Source organism: Setaria viridis, chromosome 2, assembly GCF_005286985.2.
Source record: "Setaria viridis chromosome 2, Setaria_viridis_v4.0, whole genome shotgun sequence".
Lineage (NCBI taxonomy): Eukaryota > Viridiplantae > Streptophyta > Magnoliopsida > Poales > Poaceae > Setaria > Setaria viridis.
Window position 1 is genome coordinate 29393605 of NC_048264.2, and position 20782 is coordinate 29414386.

General features: G+C 42.4%; 1 protein-coding gene and 1 pseudogene across 2 annotated transcripts; one reads left to right on the forward strand and one right to left on the reverse strand.

Annotated features, from left to right (window-relative positions):
* The first annotated feature begins 12460 nt into the window (after positions 1-12460).
* LOC117845167 (probable methyltransferase PMT2) lies at positions 12461-15785 on the forward strand. 2 transcript variants are annotated; one of them, XM_034726105.2, is made up of 7 exons: positions 12461-12895; positions 13183-13835; positions 13929-14139; positions 14270-14564; positions 14654-15043; positions 15130-15207; positions 15291-15785. In XM_034726105.2, exons 2-7 carry the CDS (start codon positions 13191-13193, stop codon positions 15517-15519), a joined length of 1848 nt encoding a protein of 615 aa, XP_034581996.1. In that variant the 5' UTR covers positions 12461-12895; positions 13183-13190; the 3' UTR covers positions 15520-15785. The 2 variants fall into 2 exon arrangements, with proteins under 2 accessions (XP_034581996.1, XP_034581995.1); XM_034726104.2 differs by having other exon boundaries at positions 12463-12788.
* A 1675-nt stretch (positions 15786-17460) lies between these two features.
* Positions 17461-20357, reverse strand: LOC117845567 (uncharacterized; annotated as a pseudogene).
* Between the last annotated feature and the right edge of the window lie 425 nt (positions 20358-20782).

The following is a 20782-nucleotide window of genomic DNA, read 5'->3' on the forward strand; positions in this document are numbered from 1 at the left end:
TGTGGATGATATTGTTCTTACTGCTTCGTCACAGAGTTTCCTTCAGCGCATCATCGCAGCTCTGCAACGGGAATTCTCTATGACTGACATGGGTGCTCTCCACCATTTTCTGGGTGTCTCTGTTGATCGCCGCTCAGATGAGTTGTTCCTCTCTCAGAAGCAATACATGCTGGATATTCTGGACCGTGCTGGTATGCGTGACTGCAAGCCTTGCAGTACACCTGTTGATACTCATGCAAAGCTACCTGCTGATGGTGTTCCTGTGGCTGATTCTTCACATTATCGCAGTATCGCCGGTGCCCTTCAGTATCTCACCTTCACCCGTCCTGATATTGCCTATGTTGTTCAGCAAGTTTGTCTATATATGCATGATCCGAGAGAGCCTCATCTCGCTGCCATGAAGCGCATCCTGCGCTATCTCCAGGGAACTTTGGAGCTTGGATTTCACCTACATCGCACCTCGCCTACTGATCTCACTGTGTACTCCGACGCCGATTGGGCTGGTTGCCCTGAGACTCGCCGATCCACTTTTGGCTATGGCGTTTTCTTGGGTGATAATTTGGTCTCATGGTCCTCCAAGCGTCAGGGAACTGTGTCTAGATCTAGTGCAGAGGCTGAGTATCGCGTTGTTGCCAATGGGGTTGCAGAGGCGTGTTGGCTACGACAGCTTCTTCTTGAACTCCATTGCCCTCTTCGACGAGCTACAGTTGTGTATTGTGACAATGTCAGTGCCGTTTATTTATCCACCAACCCCGTTCAGCATCAGCGGACCAAACATGTGGAGATTGACCTACACTTTGTTCGTGACCGCGTGGCCCTTGGAGAAGTTCAAGTTCTACATGTCCCTACTACCTCACAGTATGCCGACATCTTCACCAAAGGGCTGCCGACGTCCGTCTTTGTTGAGTTTAGGTCCAGTCTTAATGTTCGCGGTGCTCCCAGTTCCGACTGCGGGGGAGTGTTGGATTGTAAGCGTGTCACAGCCCATGGGCCTGCCGTATCCGGCTCCCCATGTGGTCTATATGTATACAACTGTTGCTATTGAGGAATACATCGTGCATTATACAATCTATCACTTTATCTCTCTCATCTGTTCCGCTCTCGCGCATCACCCTAGGGTTTCGTCATCTCGCCTTCACTGCTTGCCGTTGGGGAGGGGAGGTGCCCATTGCCAGCGGAAGGGGCTCAGCCCGCGCCCGCAGCTTGTCACCAGGAGGTGAGCTGCTGTGGTGGCCGGACTTGCGGCAACGGCGTCGAGATCTGACCGCGGGGGAGCGACGCAATGTACAACGCGGTGGTTGGAGTGCCGGTGGAGCAGCCCAATCCGAGCACGTGCCTTCGAATCCTGCTCGCCAGAGCCACACGCCAGTCGGCTTCGGATTCCGCGACGGCGGCGGATCCCGTCCAGGCAGCCTCCCATACCGACGGCGGGGATGGCACGGGACCCGCGGAGCCCGCTCCTAGTGGAGGTTGGGTTTCATCGCTATAGCCTACCCCCCTCATCTTCTCCTTCCCGCGTTGGTCTCCGCGGTGGGGTGTCATGCTGCTCGTGGGGCTGGTCTCCATGCTCTCTGATCTTGCAACGATGCTGGGCAAGGTGGTTGACTTGTCTCTCTGCTTCCTTTCTCCCAATCCTCCCCTTCTGTGTTCGTGTGTAATGTTGAGCAAGGTAATTAGCACGAATCTCTGATACTCATTTTACGTTTTGAAAAACTGATACATGCTTCGTTGATGCTAATTGATAACTGGTTGTAGGGACTTTGAAGTCTGAACCTAGAGGAAGATAACAATCCACTCTGGCTCCAAAGCTCGGTGAGATCTCTAAACTCCTAAATGAGCCACAATAATCCTGCAAAAGCAGCAAACTAAGCACTCGTCCGAGCATTTTGGAACAAGGTGGCATGGTCAGATTTCACAAACAATAATCCTTAGGTCTTGATGGTCTACACCTTCTTCCTATATCAATCTAGATCAACTACCATCGATGCAATAGGTCTGGTTTAGCAACTTGTTTTTTCTTTGGAACTGACAACATTTCGGAAGTGGGCTATATCTATAGATAGCTTGTTCGAATACAAAATGGTAAAGTACTTTCTGTTGACATGTAGAGTAAATTTAGACGATCCATTTTCTTTGAATTGGTGTATGAAACTCCAATAATAATCCTCTAGATTAAATAGGTTCTTAATATGCATAATTTGAATGTGTTATTAATTAGTATATATGACTATAGTTTAATTTTCCATACTATTCTCGGTTAGATACTACTATTACTCTTGTTTGTTTAACTTTCAAAGAATAGCCTGCTATGCACATATAAATGACATTCTAATTTAATCTGGAAAAGGCTGTTGGGAACACCTACTTAGGAGAACTGGCTTGAAGTGAGTGGTTAGGATTGGCATGAGTTTCCAGCTGGACCATGCTGTCCATACCACTGGAACCGAAGGCATCGACCTAATTGTACTTTAAGGATAATCCACCAACTTCTGAGCACTTCCTTTCAGTTATCTAATATGAAATTGATCCATTTCTTGCATCATATTTGAAATGGCCAGTCGCCTATGCATTTTTCTTTTTGGTCTTATCACGGTATCGAACTTGATTTATTTGTCTGAGTGCATATATCCATAGCATGTGCCATTTCAGTTTGTTGACTCATTTGTCTAGGGTAGGTCAAATTGTCACTTGAGAGCTAGATCAGTATCTGATTATGCCCTAACAAGAATGTTAATTTGAGAAGTTTATGCAGTTCCTAGCACGGTTTTTCTTGAACATCTTTTCCTAAAAAGTTATCTTCATAAGATTTTCATGTTAGTTTTATATAAGAGCCATAACTCAAAGTTCTCTTGAAAACTTATAAACAAAAATTATGTTGATAAGTTATTCTAAATTTTTTATCTCTATAAGGCTTATTTTGAGTAATTTTCTTTGTCAAGGTTTTCGTGAAATGTTTTTATTCTAAGTTTTCAAGATAGAATGTTAGAAATTTTTTCCAAGTTTTCCATATAAGTTCTATACAAAATTATCTAGCAAGCAATTGATTATCTAACTTAATTGCGAAGGATTAATCGTAAACTTTTTAATACCTAAGTTTAATGAGAGAGTTTTACTTCTTAAGTTTTATGTATAAATTTTAGCATATATTTATACAAGAGCTATAAACAAAAATTCTCTTAAAAACATAAAGAAAAGTCCTGCTAATAAGTTCTTCTAAAAATGCTTTTCTTTAAAAACTTATTCATTAAACCTTTCTCTTCTCATTTATCCATTCTCTTTCTCTCCTGATAAGTTATTCATCAAATTGCAAACATTTAATTATCTAACTTAATTGAGAAAGATTTATCTAAAATTTTTAATATGTAAGTTTAATGAGAAATTTTTACTTCATAAGTTTTATGAATAAGTTTTAGCATATATTTATACAAGATTTATAAATAAAACTTCTCTTCAAAAACATAAAGAAAAAGTTCTGTGAATATGTTATTCATCAAAGTTTTGATAAGAAGTTTTTCTAAAAGAAGCATTTCTCTAAAAAGTTATTAGGATATTTTCTGAGTAAATGTTTTCACAAAAAGTATTTGTTCAGAAAATATTTTTAAAATTTATTAGTAAAGTGGTCTAGATAAGTTATCTAACTATAATAGTTTTTTGAATATTGTTGTAGAGAAGTTATACTGAATATTCTGTAACAATTTTTTTTCAAACTTTTGCTTCGAAATATTTTTAACACAACATTCTGTACAAAGTTTTGCTTTAGAATTATTTTACTCTTTTTTTGTTTAGACTTTTTCTTCAAAACTTTTATTAGATATATATTTTGTACATTTTTTCCTTAAACTTTTCTTACAATTTTTTTACACAGTTTTGCTTCAAAATTTTGTTACGCAACTTTTTTTTTACAAATTCCTGTTGGAAATTTTTCTACACATTTTTTTATAAACTTTAGATTCGAAATTTTGCTACAAATTTCTTTATACAAAGTTTTCTTCAAATTGTTAGACTATATTTGTTTAGAAAGTTTTGCTTCAATTTTTTTCCCAAAATTTACGTATAAGTTTTGGCCAAAGTAGTTAGGTATTAATATTTGTGTAGAAAAGTTATTTATTTCTAACAAAAATTTGGTAGACTAGTTCTCCCAAAATATTTTCACATAAAGTTTTGTATATATTATAAGCTTATATGTAAAAGTTTGTAGAAAATTTTTTATGGAAGCTTTTCCTAAAAGTTTATCTACATAAAATTGCTTATGATAAGTTTTGTAGACAAACTTCCTAGATAAACTTTTAGCAAGTTATCTATATTAAATTGTACAGTATTTATCTAGAAAAATTATATAGAAAATTTCTTTTGGCACATTATCTAGTAAAAGTTCTCTGTCAAAGCTTTCTGTAGAAATTTTCATTTCGCACTTTATGTGATATAGTTCATGCAATAATTGGCTGGTACAATAGGCAAAGATATACTTGATCTTGCGTGCATACCACTTGCTATTTGAATATATAGATCTACTGTCATCATGTTATTTTTTTAATCTTTTTATTATGTGTGTCATGAACTCATGAGTGGGGCAGGATGGTTTATCTTTTCTTTCTAAACTAAGACTTAAATTGTGAACTTTTCATGGAATGAAATGTACTTAGGATCAGCAACTACTAAGATCAGCTATCATGTCTTGTTTACTTGCCTTTGTACTGTAAAAATCTAAAATATGGTGACTAGTTTTACTTTACTAGCCATAGAGGTGTTGTTGCCTATTTGTAAGTGGCAAGCTGCTAAGTTTTTGTAGATACGTTCTCTTGAAAGCATTTGTCGCCATTTGATTATTATGGCAACCTAAAATCTTTAATTTTTAACAACTATTTCCTCCACTTCGTGTTCTTCTTCATAACAAGCTTTTGTAACCACCATTTGTTGCAAATTTGGAGCACAACAGATTCGAACTAGAACTTTGTCGAAATGCTTCTCTTTTTCTTCTTATTTAATTTGTAGCTGTTAAGCTCTAGCATGCCTACCTTGGATATTCTTCTATAGAGAGATGTTCCATCTCATGTCCCATAACATTCAAAGGTTAATAGTCATAAGTTTCTGCCATTTTCTCATTTGATGGCTTGCATTTTTTATGATAAGAATCTTTGAGGTATTTGTTACCTTTTTCATGAATAATCCTATATCTAGTTCTGTGCTATTACTAATGGAGTAATTGATTCAGCAAAGCAAGCATTTCACTATGTTGAAAACTTTTCATTCACTGGTAATATGATATTTTCCTCATGAGCAGAAGACCATGCTTTTAATGATTTTGTTCCTTTCAGTTTTTCTTAAGCTAAGTTTTCTGAGCTAACAGGCTCGTTGCTCCAGCGGTATGTTATTGTTGTGTTTATTCATTTTTTCCTCATAACCATTCTTAGTTTATTTCTACCATGGCTGATGATGTTATCAAATTATTCCTTTTTTGGGCTATTTTTTTCTAACTCTCAACTGCATCTCATATAGATTTTGGATACACTTCTTATTTCTCTATTACTGTTGATGCAGCATGAAAAATGAAAAGCCAGTTTTGGAAAGCACGGAAGGATTTTCTGATGAAAAAGAGAAGGCGGAAAGCCCAATATCTTTATCATTACTATTTGAATAGATTATTTTCTCTTTCCTACTTATTATGTAAGGAGGAGGATAGTGCTAGATTTTACAAGCTTTTTATATATACATGTATCCGTTGAATTTCTTCTTTTTTTTAAAAGTCTCTTGTTTGAAACTACTCCCTTCGTTCCAAATTACAAGGCATTTCAATTTTCTTGGAGACTGAAAGTATTTCAAGTTTGATTAAATTTATACAATAAATACTAATATTGAGGATACTAGATACCAAATAAATACCATTAGTTTCTTCATTAAATATTTTTTTATAGTATATCTATTTGGTAATATGAATCTTTGTTATCCTCTCTATAATTTTGATCAAATATAAAATGATTTGACTCTTCAAAAAATTTGGAATAACTTATAATTTGAAACAGAGGGAGTAGCTTTTATCGTCGCTCTCCCACCCATTTTTACCCCGTGTTTTCCATGACCCCAAATATTTTTGGCATGTTAAAAGTGAAAAGGGTGAAAAAAATGCGTAAAGAGAATGATAGCGGTATTGGTGGCAGCAGCAACGGGAAAAGCCAAAATGACCGATTGGCAGTGGAGCAGGTGCGCGGGAATCAAGAGCGGTAGCATAAGGCCCCTTTGGTAGGGTTCCGGATTTATCTATTAACATTTTGGATTCAGTTTGGCACGGTTCCGAATTCATCCAGAAATATTTTGGATTTAGTTTCTAACTTAAAACGTTTGTTTAGTGAATCACTAAAATCATTTGTCTCACTCGATAGATTCTGATTCTGATAAAGGAGGATAGTTGAAATGAGAAGGAAGTGAATCAGAAATGGGTGAAACATTCTTTTGCCTGTTTCTCCCTTGTAGGGTAAAAAAGTGAAACGTTTCTCCCAATTCTGATTCGAAATGCTTCAAAAAACACCGTTTGGTAGCGATTCTAGTGATTCTGGGAAGAAACTGAAACGTTTCTGGCAGCCAAACGGAGCCTAAATGAACGAGGTAGCATAAATGGATGAAAAGGGAAAGGCAGACGAGGCACGGGGGATCAGCGGGAAAACATACAAAAATCGGGCTGTCAGGGATCGACCGGACGGAAGCACCGTAACCTTGCAATGCCCATGGTGCCACTATCCCATCCAAGCCCACAAGAACCCCCTCTCGCTAAAGAACGAGCGCACACACTCTCTCTGGCTGGATCCACGGTGCCTCCGGTGTTTGGGACTCGGCCAAACAGGCACCAATGGGCCTGAGAGCCTCATGCCAGCACATATCGTTGTTTGAAAAAAACCAAATTACTACTCTTACTTAAGTACAGGCTAGACCATATAACCCCTAATTCTATTAAAAAGTTTACTTAACCCCTTATTTTTGCTAAACCAGGTCAAAATATACCTTTAACACAGACTTAACCTTTAACACAGACTTGAAATTGGATTTGCTAATTTAGTTGATTTTTAATCTGGTTTTGCTGACCGGGGATTTGCTAATTTAGTTGATTTTTAATCTGGTTTTGCTGACCGGATGACATGTCGGCAGCCTACACGGCTAATACATTGAGGCCCTGTTTTCTTCCACTGACTTATTTTTAGTACCCGTCACATCGAATGTTTAGATACTAATTAGGAGTATTAAACGTAGACTATTTACAAAATCCATTACATAAGTGGAGGCTAAACGGCGAGACGAATCTATTAAGCCTAATTAGTCCATGATTTGACAATGTGTTGCTACAGTAAATATTTGCTAATGATGAATTAATTAGGCTTAATTAAGCTTAATAGATTCGTCTCGCCGTTTAGCCTCCACTTATGTAATTGGTTTTGTAAATAGTCTACGTTTAATACTCCTAATTAGTATCTAAACATTCGATGTGACACGTGCTAAAAATAAGACAGTGGAAAAAAACGCCCCTGAGATCCAGAAAACCCCCTTCCCATGTCTCCCTCCCCGTCTCTCTCTGGTTTCTCGCTCGTGTCTTGCTTCGCCGCCGTTGGCTGCAAGGAACCTGTGCTCCCAGTGCCCTGTCGCTGCCAGTGCTTGTGCTTGCGGCAGCCCCAGCAGCTTGTGCGTACGTAGGCCTGCGCCACAGCAGCCTGTTGGTGCACGGGGTCCTGCACCTCCTGATCCTGTACGGCCGCTACTCGCTGCACAGCGCAGAGCTCTAAGACTCCACATGGCAGTACGGCACCTTGCCCTACCTCGCGATAGAGCGATGGATGAGAAGTCAAACATGTGTTGAACTGAGATGGATGATTAGTTCCCTCGAAATCCCAACTTTGCCACTATGAAAAAAGAAGATTCCCATCACATCAAACTTGCGGTACATGCATAGAGTAATAAATGTAGATGAAATCAAAAACTAATTGCATAGTTTTGTTGTACTCTGCGAGATGAATCTTTTGAGCCTAATTAGTTAATGTTTGGACAATAATTCACAAATACAAACGAAATGTTACAGTTGCACATTTATAACAAAATCCTAACTTTGACACTTCCAAATTAGGAACTAAACAAGGTCAAGGTGTATTTTATTTCTCTACCGTACCCACTGCTTGCAGGGGCGGAGCCAGGGGTCACTGGCTCACTGCCAAACCAGCATTGAAAATTATTTTCAGCATTTAGTAGCCAAAGTTGCAAAAATGTATTCATATATTCATTTCAACGTTGCTTCATTACAAAGAAAAAGAAAACTACACAAGGACACAATTCTTCTATGCTTCTGGATCATGTAGCACTCTATTCTGGGTACAGGCAAAGCGAAGCAAGCACTGTATCCTTTTCATCTTTCAGTTCACTCCACGTCGATCACCAAATGAATCTATCTTTTGCACTGAAAGCTAATGGCTTCAATAACAAAATCACAACTGTCCAGGAGCTAGAAGGCCACAGACTAGGCATCTCGACCTTCAGTTTCAGATATTGTAGCAGTACATTGCTTCGTCGATTACAGCTGTGGCGACTTTGGCAATGCCCCAGGGAGAATCTTCCTTAGCGCAGCTCTCTTAGGCATGTTCGCTTCAGCTTATAAGCCGGCTGAAAAGCTGAAACGGGTGATTTGTTGTGAAAGGAAAATACTGTTTGGTGGCTGATAAGCCGGCTGAATAAGCTGAAGCGAATAGGGCTACAATCATTGTGTCTGCACTCCAAGCTGCCCAATTACAAGCCAATCTAATCTCAGATTGTATAATTATTTTGGTCTGAGCCATCTATTTTTGCTAAAGGAAAATTTCATCGAACGCATAGCAAGCATGGGGTGCAGAAATTGAGCAGACCTTATGGTCATCCAACTGAATTAGCCTCAATCCAACACATATGCATCTCCTCGTCCCTCGCTCCACACCGAGGTACGGCCAGGTGCCGAGTCGAGGCCGTGATGCCCGTGCACCGCGAGGCAGGCGGCGGCGGCGGCACAGCGTCAGGTGCCGCATCGAGGCCCTGTAGCCCGTGCGACGCACAGCAGCAGACGGCGGCAACACAGGGCAGGTGCCGCGTCGAGGCTCTGATGCCCATGTGCCGTGCAGTAGGCAGCAGCAGTACCAGGGCTAGCTACCGCGCAGGGGCACGAGCAGAAGCACAGGGAACCAGGAGCATGGGCGTCTTGCAGGTCGCAGCGGCCGATGACAGAGAGCTAGGAACAAGTGAGAAACGAAAGAAACATGGAGACGGGGTTGCGTCATAGCAAATTCAAAAGACTGCTAATATCTTCTTTAGGGAAAAAAATAAAAAAAACTTCAACAGTTCCCTAAATCTTTTCTAATTTTTTTGCGACGTTAAAAAATAGCCTGCCACCACGTAAATTTTAGCGTTCGCGTTCCTCCCAATCCCGATTCTCGCGACCGATTCTCACACACCTCGCCAACAACTGCATCGTAGGCACCGTCTGCCCGCCCTACGCCGTCATCTACGGCTCCAGCTCCACCGCCAGCCTGCTCATTGCTGGTACCCTTCGCGTGCCAGGCCGTCGCGCCGTCACCAAATTCGTCACCGGCTTGCATCCTCGTGTCCGCGCTCCGGTGCCCGCCCGCCGCCGCCGCCGAGGCCATCTGCCTCGTCGTGGTCACCGACTTGGGAGGCGCCGGAGACGTGGGCAGCGGCCCGGCCATCATTCTCGGGAGCTTCCAGCAACAGAACTACTACGTGGAGTACAACCTCGGGAAGGAGAGGTTGGGGTTCCGGCGGCAGCCGTGTGTCGTCGTGAGTGACCAAGCTCGCTCAGGGGAGCTTCTTGCTAGCTGTTTCCATGCTTGCTCAATGTATTGTAGCTTGGGTTTGCAGATTATACTGCTAATAAAATTACTACACTATCGTGTATCGTATCATGTGATTCACACTCAAGCTGAGCGCGCGGGAGGGGTACCGTCGGCGACGTGATCTCCTGGTGACACGGCGTCGCTGGAGATCGCAAGGGGCTGCTGATTTTGACGGAGGAAAAATCAACGACGTGGAGACCTGGCGGGGAAGAAACAGACAGGCCTAATACGATGATGCAGTCTGTTTCGAAATATTAGGAGGCTAGTTATTAGCGTTCTGCTGTGAGCTGATATATTTTTTGGGTGAATTTTTTTTAGCATAGTCCCTAATACCTCGTTTTGGGGAAGAATTTTTTAAGAACTCTTGGAGTTGCTCTTAGCACTTTTACGGGGAGGGATGGTCTGGACATAAACTTATTTGCCACGTAGGCAGCCAACGTGTCAATCTAGTCAGAAAAATTGGTATGTAAATCAGCCAATTATGCCAAAAGGTGTACCGGTTTAGCAAAAACAGGGGGTTAAGTAGACTTTATTCGGATCTAGTTTTTCCTTGTTGTTTTGAGCTATCCATTTGTAGCAATAAAAAGGATTGCTCTTTGGCTGAAATTTGGAGAGGGCATGATATACAGAGAAATTCTAAAGTCAGAAAGAGAGACATGCTTGAGTGTAGGTCTCTTGAGTGTAGGTCAGTTTCATTGTTCTGTATTGGCGATAACCAAATCACATGATGTAATGTGACTTTTCCTACCGACTTGATATTATGAGCTTTACATATTCGCACATTTACTTAGGAAAAGCTTCCCTTACTTTTGTTGCCCGAACTTATTATTCTTTTTGAAAAGTTCTTTCATGCAATTTATCGGACGCCAACGTGACAGGGCCATTCAGGACTCTGGAGCCGTCGGTGCATCGTGAACGAACTCCGTTCGGGTGCGCCTCTACCGACGGAGTGTCACGAGTCACGACTAGTCACTCCGTCGACTACGTACGAAGCGTTAAGCGGCCTGGAATATGCGACCGCGTCGACGGTGGAGTGTTGACTCGAGTCGACGCATGCGTCGTGGATCGTAACCGTCGTCTTAGGACGATTCCACACGCCCATCTCGAATCTGGACGGATGGGCCCACCCGGCAACCCTCCACGCGCACACGAGCCGTGCACTCGCTCGTGGCCCACACGCCACGTGATCTCATTAGTGCGAGTCCACCCAACCAACCCGCTGCGCGTGGGGCCCACGTGATTTAGTACGTTTCGCCGTGGGAGGTTTGGGTTTGGGTCACGGGCACGCGCTTGCACTGCTACCGGTGCTCTCGTAAACGGGGCGAACGAGATCTTGCGCGAGTCAATTTGTATGCGAGAATTTTGCACTCGGCTCGTCACCGCCACCATTCGTACGAACTCGGGCCGGGATGTTTGTCCCCCGCACAAACAAAAACCAAAAAATATCTCTAGCCCGGGTCGGGCAGGCTGTGCTCATACCCGACCCATTATAAGAGTACTGCAACTAGGCCATACCATAGTGCTTTCTTCACAATATAAGTTGAGTTTTACTAGTAACTTTTCGTCATAGATATTTGTAAAAATATAGTAGGAACTATGAACAGGGGCGGAGTCAGGAATTTTACAAACGAGCATTCAATATATCTGTTCCGCAAAATATTTTTTACTTAGAGCTATGCATTTAGGGATAGTGAGAGGCAACGGGAAAAAAAATGATGGGACGAACTAGCAGCGTATGGGGAATAGGGGATTGGGATCATGTGTGCGTTCTTGAACCATATGAGAGGCATGCCCTCATCTAGCCATGGCGAGGCCCATATTAAAAAAAAAATGATTGTTTGGTACACCGACACTAAATTACGACCTGCATCAATGTTACTAATCATTATAAGCATTAGCTAGTCTGTTACACTATGCGTTGGATCGTTTGTCTCTCTCATGAAGGGGTAAAAAAACTTTTTGCTAGTTCGTTGAGGGGGGCCATGGCCCCTGCTGGCCCTCCTGACTATGAAGCCCTGTCCGCCCCTGACTATGAAGCTGTTTGGATGGCGGCTGGTGGCCTGGTGCTCGTTCGACCAACATATCCGTCATTGACTAGAGCGCTTGAGTGAGTTCGGATGGGAGCCGAACTCGCAGGCTCGCGCCCATGCTAGTTCATTTCACCGCCACCGTGAAATGCTGGCATGCGGTCACCAGCACGAACTAAACTATCCTGTATCTTGAGATAAAATTAATTGGATCATTTTAATATACCTAAATTAAGCATAAAAAATAGTCTATAAAATTCGAAATGGTTAACTTAAACAACAACATAATATCGCTTATTCATGATTGTGGGAAGTATACGTAGTCTTTGGCTTGTATTGTACGGCATTCCTTTTGTTGACCACTTTGAGAAGAGTCAATAATCTTACCTAAAAAACTACATGAAAATTCTACCTATATTGCCTAAAATATCGAAGGAAAACAACTCCACCTATTGCACAATTTGCCAATGCTGTGTTATCGATTTGCCGTTGATGAATGGTGCCTGCTTCTTTGCCTGAGTCTTCGAGTTCTTCTGACCAGGTCGGGTCTCAGGCTCTCAGCTACACGCCCCATCCACGAACCCGGAAGGCGGAAGCTAGGCCGCCAGCTCAGCCAGAACGGGAGCGACCGCCTCCTTCCAAAGCCCCGAGCTCTAACGATTTTTTTCCGCTTTTTTCTCTCCGAAACCCTGCGGCGCGGGCACTGTTCCTCCGTCGGTGGAGGTGGAAGAAGGGGGAGTGGGAGCCGAACTGTAAAGCCGCCGGGTGGGGGAACCCCAACTCCACCTCCCCTGAAAATCACACAAACCCACAGCCTGAAAACCCCCCGGCCAAAGCCTCAGATTTTTGCAGCCGCCACCGAAGCTGGCGTTCGCGTAGGAGGCGGCGCACTCTGCCCTGGATCCATCCGGTGAGCCGTCGTCTCCTTTGCTCCCCCACTTCTTTTAGATGCCTTCTTCGTGCTCGTCTCCAAGATCCGGTACTGCCGCCGTTGGGGGCGTCTTCGGATGCTTTTAGGTAAACCCGCAATGCGACGGCTGATTTGTTGTGGAGACCGTGTTGCCGGCATTGTTCCCTTGTTGACATCGTTCTCGTCTTGGCAACTAGGGATCTGACGGCATTTTACAATTTTGGTAAAGTTTGGTGGTTAGGGCGCACTGATGTGATAGATGAGTTAGTACTGCGCATGATTGCGTCAGGGGAAATTCCTTGATTTAGTTTAATCCTGGTTGCTTTTAGTTTTTCTACTACCATTTCATACTAGTTGGTAATTTCTTTTGTCTATTTTGTGTTTAATTCCTCAGGGTAAGCCATGGCTGTCAAGGCGAGCTCCACCGACAACAGGACCAGGAGCACGGTGTCCATATGCATAGTCATTGGCATGTGCTGCTTCTTCTACATCCTCGGTGCGTGGCAGAAGAGCGGGTTCGGCAAGGGTGACAGCATCGCGCTGGAGATCACCAAGCGCACCGACTGCACAATCTTGCCGAACCTCAGCTTCGACACACACCATTCTAAAGCTGGCAGCAGCTCCAGTGATCTTGTTTTGCCGGTGAAGAAGTTCAAGCCGTGCCCTGATCGATTCACGGATTATACCCCTTGTCAAGATCAGAACAGGGCGATGAAGTTCCCTCGGGAGAACATGAACTACAGAGAGAGGCACTGCCCGCCGCAGAAGGAAAAGCTGCACTGTTTAATACCACCACCAAAGGGATATGTGGCTCCATTCCCATGGCCGAAGAGTCGGGACTATGTTCCTTTTGCAAATTGCCCATATAAGAGCTTGACAGTTGAGAAAGCCATCCAGAACTGGGTTCAATATGAGGGTAATGTGTTCAGATTCCCTGGTGGAGGGACACAATTCCCTCAAGGAGCAGATAAGTACATTGATCAGCTGGCATCAGTCATTCCGATCGCCAATGGAACCGTCAGAACTGCTCTTGACACTGGTTGCGGGGTAAGAGAAAATGTCAAAGTGCATAATACTTGTTGCTAATTCAAGCTTAGCTATAAAGTCTAGTCCATGTCTTAACACACTAAACTATTTCAGGTGGCTAGCTGGGGAGCATATTTGTTGAAGAGGAATGTCTTGGCCATGTCATTTGCACCAAGAGATTCCCATGAGGCACAAGTGCAGTTTGCTCTTGAGAGAGGTGTCCCTGCTGTTATTGGTGTTCTTGGTACAATAAAACTTCCTTATCCATCAAGGGCCTTTGACATGGCCCATTGCTCAAGGTGTTTGATTCCATGGGGAGCTAATGGTGAGCCTAACCATGCATCCTTTTATATTCTACATCAAAGCAAATATTTTGTTACCATTAATACTTTGAATATTCATGCTATGCTTTTACATATTTTGTTTTACAATTCAACCATTTTCTCATTTCACAGATGGAATGTACATGATGGAAGTTGATAGGGTTCTAAGGCCTGGTGGCTACTGGGTTCTGTCTGGTCCTCCAATTAATTGGAAGGTGAACTACAAGGGTTGGCAGCGCACAAAGAAGGATCTTGAAGCAGAGCAGAACAGAATAGAGGAAATTGCGGACCTTCTATGTTGGGAAAAAGTCTCAGAGAAGGGTGAGATGGCAATATGGAGGAAAAGGGTAAACACTGAGTCTTGTCCTTCTAGGCAGGGTGAATCCACTGTGCAGATGTGTGAATCAACAAACCCAGATGATGTCTGGTATGCTATTCATGTAATCTTGTTAACAACATCAATCATTTCTATAATCCCTTCCTGTTCCTAATTTTTACTTGCTGCTGCTACATCAGGTACAAGAAGATGAAGGCCTGTGTGACACCCGTTCCAGATGTAAAAGATGGAAGTGAAGTAGCTGGAGGAGCAATCAAGCCTTTCCCAGACAGGCTCAATGCAGTTCCTCCAAGAATTGCTAATGGTTTGATTCCAGGGATTTCATCTCAGGCCTTTCAGAAAGACAATAAAATGTGGAAGAAGCATGTGAAGGCTTATAGCGCTGTGAACAAATATTTACTTACTGGTAGATACAGGAATGTTATGGACATGAATGCAGGCTTTGGGGGATTCGCTGCTGCGATAGAGTCCCCCAAATCTTGGGTAATGAATGTCGTGCCAACTATTGCGAAGATGCCTACCCTGGGTGCTGTGTATGAGCGAGGATTAATCGGCATATACCATGACTGGTATGACATTTTACACTCAAAATATGTACTAAAAAAGTAATGTTCTAATGGGCATGAACTTTACAATTTGATGCAATGTATGCCAGGTGTGAGGCTTTCTCTACTTATCCAAGGACATACGATCTTATCCATGCTAGTGGTCTTTTCACTTTGTATAAGAACAAGTAAGCTATTCTTGCCTTCTGTAGCGAATCCATTGCTCTGATTTCCTGTGCTTATCCATTTTATTTGTTGAAACTAACAATAGGTGCAGCATGGAGGACATTCTCCTGGAGATGGACCGCATCTTAAGGCCAGAAGGTGCCGTCATAGTCCGGGACGATGTTGACGTCTTGACCAAGGTGAATAGCCTTGCTCAGGGCATGAGGTGGAACACAAAGTTGGTCGATCATGAGGACGGTCCCCTCGTGGGCGAGAAGATATTATATGCTGTAAAGCAGTATTGGGTTGGTGGGAATCAGACGGCTGTAGCTTGAAGCAAGCACGTTGCAGGAGCTTCTAACATGAGGAAGTCTGCAATCAACCTTTGACCTGACGATCAAGAATTAGCCTAGGGAGTAATCCTGTAACAAGGGAAAGGGCCTACCCTTGTAGGGTTAGCACTGAAGCAGTCACTACCAGGATACCGTGCTTGCTGGTGATAGCTGCCGCCATATAATGTTGTAACAATTTTGTAATTTTTCGTCCCTCGTGAACTGAATACTCTGTTCAAAAGCTTGCCTATCTCAGAAAAAATTTCTTACGGATCCTCGTACTGTTTTACATGTAGCTACTTTTCCGTAACCGGTGGCATGCAGATCAAGGAGTACAGATATTTTGAAAAGGCCCAGATCTATGTATGCTCTCATGAATGATTATGAAGAAACAAGGGCGCTGAAGGCATTATTGTTGCAACATTCTACGTCCTCTGTGCTAAATTGTAGATGGTACATAGTTTTTACTATGCATGTGTGCGTATACAAACATATATGAATCTAGAAAAGCTAAAACGACCTACAATTTGAAACGGATGGAGTAGTAAAATAGAGCAGCAGACCGAGTCTTTGAAACAATTTGGGGATCATCTGGATGACTAGTGTGAAAATACAGGGTATCTCATCTTCAGAATATTCAGTCAGATAACAAGAGAATGTTTTAGAATACCATATGAAGTACAACAAGCATATCATATTATACGACTCATCGTATCGTGCAACATCGCTCCCAAGGCGTCCTAGTATCACTGCTGTGTCTTCTCCAACGGAGGTCTCTACGACAACTTCAGATCTAGCTGACCCCTGGTCAACTCTGGGAATAGCATAACTCAATTGGATTCGGCAACTTCTCCAGTTCAGGGAGTATTGTCTCTTGTCCATCGTCGCTAACATGAAGCGCTCGAAGTGCTGTCATAACAGTGTCCATTGCACTAGGTCTGTTTGGATACACTACGCTAAACTTTGCCTATCACATCGGATGTTTAGATACTAATTAGGAGTATTAAACATAGTCTAATTACAAAACTAATTGCACAGATGGAGTCTAATTCGCGAGACGAATCTATTAAGCCTGATTAGTCCATGATTTGACAATGTGATGCTACAGTAACCATTTGCTAATGATGGATTAATTAGCCTTTCGTCTCGCGAATTAGACTCCATCTGTGCAATTAGTTCCGTCTGTGCAATTAGTTTTGTAATTAGCTCGTGTTAGTCCTCCTAATTAATATCCGAACATCCGATGTGACCCTGCTAAAGTTTAGCACCTCGTATCCAAACACCCCCTGAGTGTAATGCATGTACATATTGATCATCTTGAGGTGCGGTCATGAGAGATGGTTCTTTGCACTCAACTAGACCCTACTAGACCCTGATCAAGAAGAGAAAACGGTCCGGGCGCCTGAACACGAGCACTGCAGTGAGGACGGGTGTTTCTCTTGCCAAGAAACATCTTTACCAAACTGTAGCATGACGTTTCCTCACTCTCTTTCTTTACGCGGTTGTAGCTTAGGCTTCTAGCTTGAATCAGGTTAGGGGGCGTAAAAATACATTCTTGCTAGTTTCCCCCATGCTACTGTTTCTTTCGTTATTCTGTAATGGAAACGGGGATGTCTCGATTCAAAAAAAAGAAAAGAAAAGAAGACCCTACTAGACCCTGAGAATCCGTATCATTACCAAGTAGGCTTGTCGCTTTGTGGATTTGGCAACCATTGCAAAGATTTTTGGGTTGCATCCGTCTATAAGTGAATCGAATCAGGTAGGCAACACAATAGACCTTTTTTAAAGGAAAAAAAACTGATGAAGAAATAAAACCATATCTAGCTAGAAACCAAAATCAACACAAATGATACAGGATACAAAGAAACCTAAACAATCAACAGGTTCTAATCTTTCAAGAAACAAAACATGGTTTAATCTGTAACTAAATTGTGACAATATATCGCACAGTTAAAGTAACTTATCCAATAACCAAAACAAGGTTCATTAAGCGATTGCACATGATGCAATTACAATAACTTACGATATCAACCTAACTTATGTGACAATAGTACATTCAGCATACTTATCCAATTACACTAAAATGATCACACATGGTGCAATCTCAATAACTTATGCCATCTACCACCCTCCAGATATTATCAACATCTTACAGGCTGCAATTTGATCTGTAGTACCATCATCAACGGGAATGACACCGTGTACAAGGCTCCAGAACAATCAGCTTAGATGTTGCGCAACTTTGTGTTCAATATACATTCTTATGGCCACGACCGCTCTAGACGCTTCCTTGAGCACATCATTGTGAATGGGCCAGCAAGTTTTATTAGCTTCCCCAGAGCACCTCCAAGGATCACGAAGGGTGTCCAATGTAAGACACTCAAGTGAGACTGCGTTCTTGACAATGCAACATGTTAACTCAACCAAGCTCTTTGCAGAGCTAAACCCTATGATCTCCACAATCTTGAGGCAGTTGTGTTGTTGTTCAGGCAGCTCCCCCAAATGTGAGGAACCTCCAAAAAACTGATTCATGCTTCACATCTTCATGAGGCACCTGATGATGAAAAGTAAATTAGATCATGGACCTAACAAAGTGGCCAGATACCTTCGAAGGATAGGACGAACAGTGCCTTACATCCAAGAAAAAAGTCTCCAAGGAAGGAGACGCATCAAAGAAATAAACCAGAGAAACATAATTATATGGTGGGGAAAATGTCCTTTCCGAAATCAGAATGGTTAGATGCTTGAGGTAGAGGAATTTGGTAAGCACCATTGGTGCATTAACCACCTGCACAATAAATATGTCATGTTTGGAAAGATCACACACAGGGTATGACTATGTATCGCTGCACTGCAGCACCTAAAGTCTTAAGAGAATACCTCAATACCCAAACCAATTAAAAGAGTCTCAAGATTTGGCATAATGGACGGAAGCTCAGCACAAGCATAACACACCACATCTGACTGGTGCATGTCCAATTTCTTCATTTTCAATAGTTGTCCAAATGAAAGTTTTATATTATCTCCGGAAAAGTCAATAATTGAGATATTTGGAGCTTTGCACTCTACTGTCTGCAACCTATAGCAATCAAGAACAGTCAGGCAGCTGCAGCACACAAGGTATCTTCAGAAAAATGATCTCCTTGCAGCTATAGAGCTCCAACTGCTCCAAAGCAAGGGAGTTGGAAAGAAGGCACTCTGATTCATCACCCGTAATACGAACCGAACTCAGATTCAGGCTTGTAAGTCTTCTCAAGGGACCAAGTTCAGGTGTGGGACGAAAAACACAAGTGTCAAGTTGAAGATCCCGAATTGAGTTTCTAACACCATCAGAAAAAAGCAAGCATGAGAAGTTGTACTTTTTATATAGGAAAAGGTTGAGCCTTTCAATCCCTGGTCTAACAGCAACCTGGAGCCAACTGTCAATATAAGGAAAGGTACTGTCTTCAGCACCTAAATTAAGCTCCAATGTCTTCAAGCCAGTGCCCGAGTGGTTTCTCAGAATCCTGTCGATATTCCACTTGAGCATTGTCTACCCCATGCATGGTTTCACAAGGTGCGCTGTATTACATAGGTATATGATGCAATTGAATGTAACGGTGGTCGATAAATTGAGCAGAGCATTGCATAGAGAATTTTTTCCCTAATATCCACTTCTGGACCAGCAAAAGTAAATTTCATCCCACAAACAAGAGGAAAATGGAATTTAATGATGTTTGCTGTGCTTTATGCCAATTGGCCAACATAAAAGGTGTCCATCTTATTAGGTTGTAATTGTACCTTCTAAGGAACCTAGAAGCCGTCTTAAACTTCATGTCAAGTGCATCAATGTAGATGCTGCTGACAATAATTTTGGCATACTCTGTGCTAAAAGATATATTTAATACGTATTCACAGGGAGAAGATGAATGCAATTTTGTTATGTTTAGGAACGAGAAATATATAACTAAGATTCTGATGGTTCTCTTGCTATAACTGTCCGCTCTGCAAAGCCTGGTGATATCACAGTTGAATCTCTCAATAACTAGCAAAGAGGACAGCCAAGAACTGGGGGATCCTAGGCTGTTCTGATTATATTGTATAGTTTATCAGAAACAGCATGTAGCTCTGGATGGCAGGACATACGCAGGAGAAGTGAGAAAATAGTGGAATGTGTATTGATCCGAGAATCTCAAGAGAATATTGATCCGACAATTTCGGAGAATTTGAGGTTATTTAACCTTCACAAATAGAAAAGAGTGTATGGATAGTAATATAAATGCGGTAGTGATGTTACCAGTCTTTGCACAGAGAAGTTAGAGCAAAGCAAAGCTACCAATTCACTAGGAGCAGGACTGTGAGCAAATGCAGCACTGAAGGATCTTATGTCTGTTACAAATAATATCCAGCTAGCACTAGCAGAGTCCTATGAATTAGTTTAGTTAGAGCAGTCACAGTAAATGCGTATAGATAATACCTAAGAAGCCATGGGATTAAATTGCTCGATGTTTCGCCATGTCAAAAATCAGCATCACCAGGGCGCACCCAACGTGGGACATGGTGAGACCTGAATACAAAAATCGAAGTTAGTAGGTAAAATACATGGTCAGATCTGAATACAAAAATAGCATAAATTAGGGTTTGGGGGTGTTCGATTTCGCACAGCAGGAAGGTCCGAAGGTAAGGTTAAGGGAACGGGCGGGCATACCCTGGCGGACGCTTATCGGCTTGTCGCTGATGAAGCGCCCGACGAAGACCTGCCCAAGATCGTCGCTGGTAGGAAGGAAAGGCAGTTTTTTTTTTTTTGGTATAAAGGCAGAGGCAAGGGTTCCAAGCCCTTGGATTGCAGACCCTAGCAGTGCCTGAGCCGGACAGCAACTGGCACAGGAGTCGGCCCAGCGTCTTATACAGGTGGCGGCCCATCGTCTGGCCTAGCAGAATTTTTTTATTTATATATATATTTATTTTGCAGAAATACATAGTCGGATGAAAAAATTGTAAAATTAAGCTATTGTCGCCGGCTCAGCCGGCGGAAGGACCTTACCGTCGGCCCAGGCGGCGGTTGGACCGGCGGAAGGGCCATACCGCCGGCCCAACCGGCGATAAGGGGTACATCCCCTTCGCACCATACTTTCAAAAAATCATAACTAATTCATATCAACTTGGATGGAGATAAACTTTATATGAAACTTGTAGATCTCGATGAAATCTACAACTTTATAGTTAAATCCTTTTTCATTTAATATCATATTGGTGCTCAAATAATCAACACAAGTTTCAGATCTAA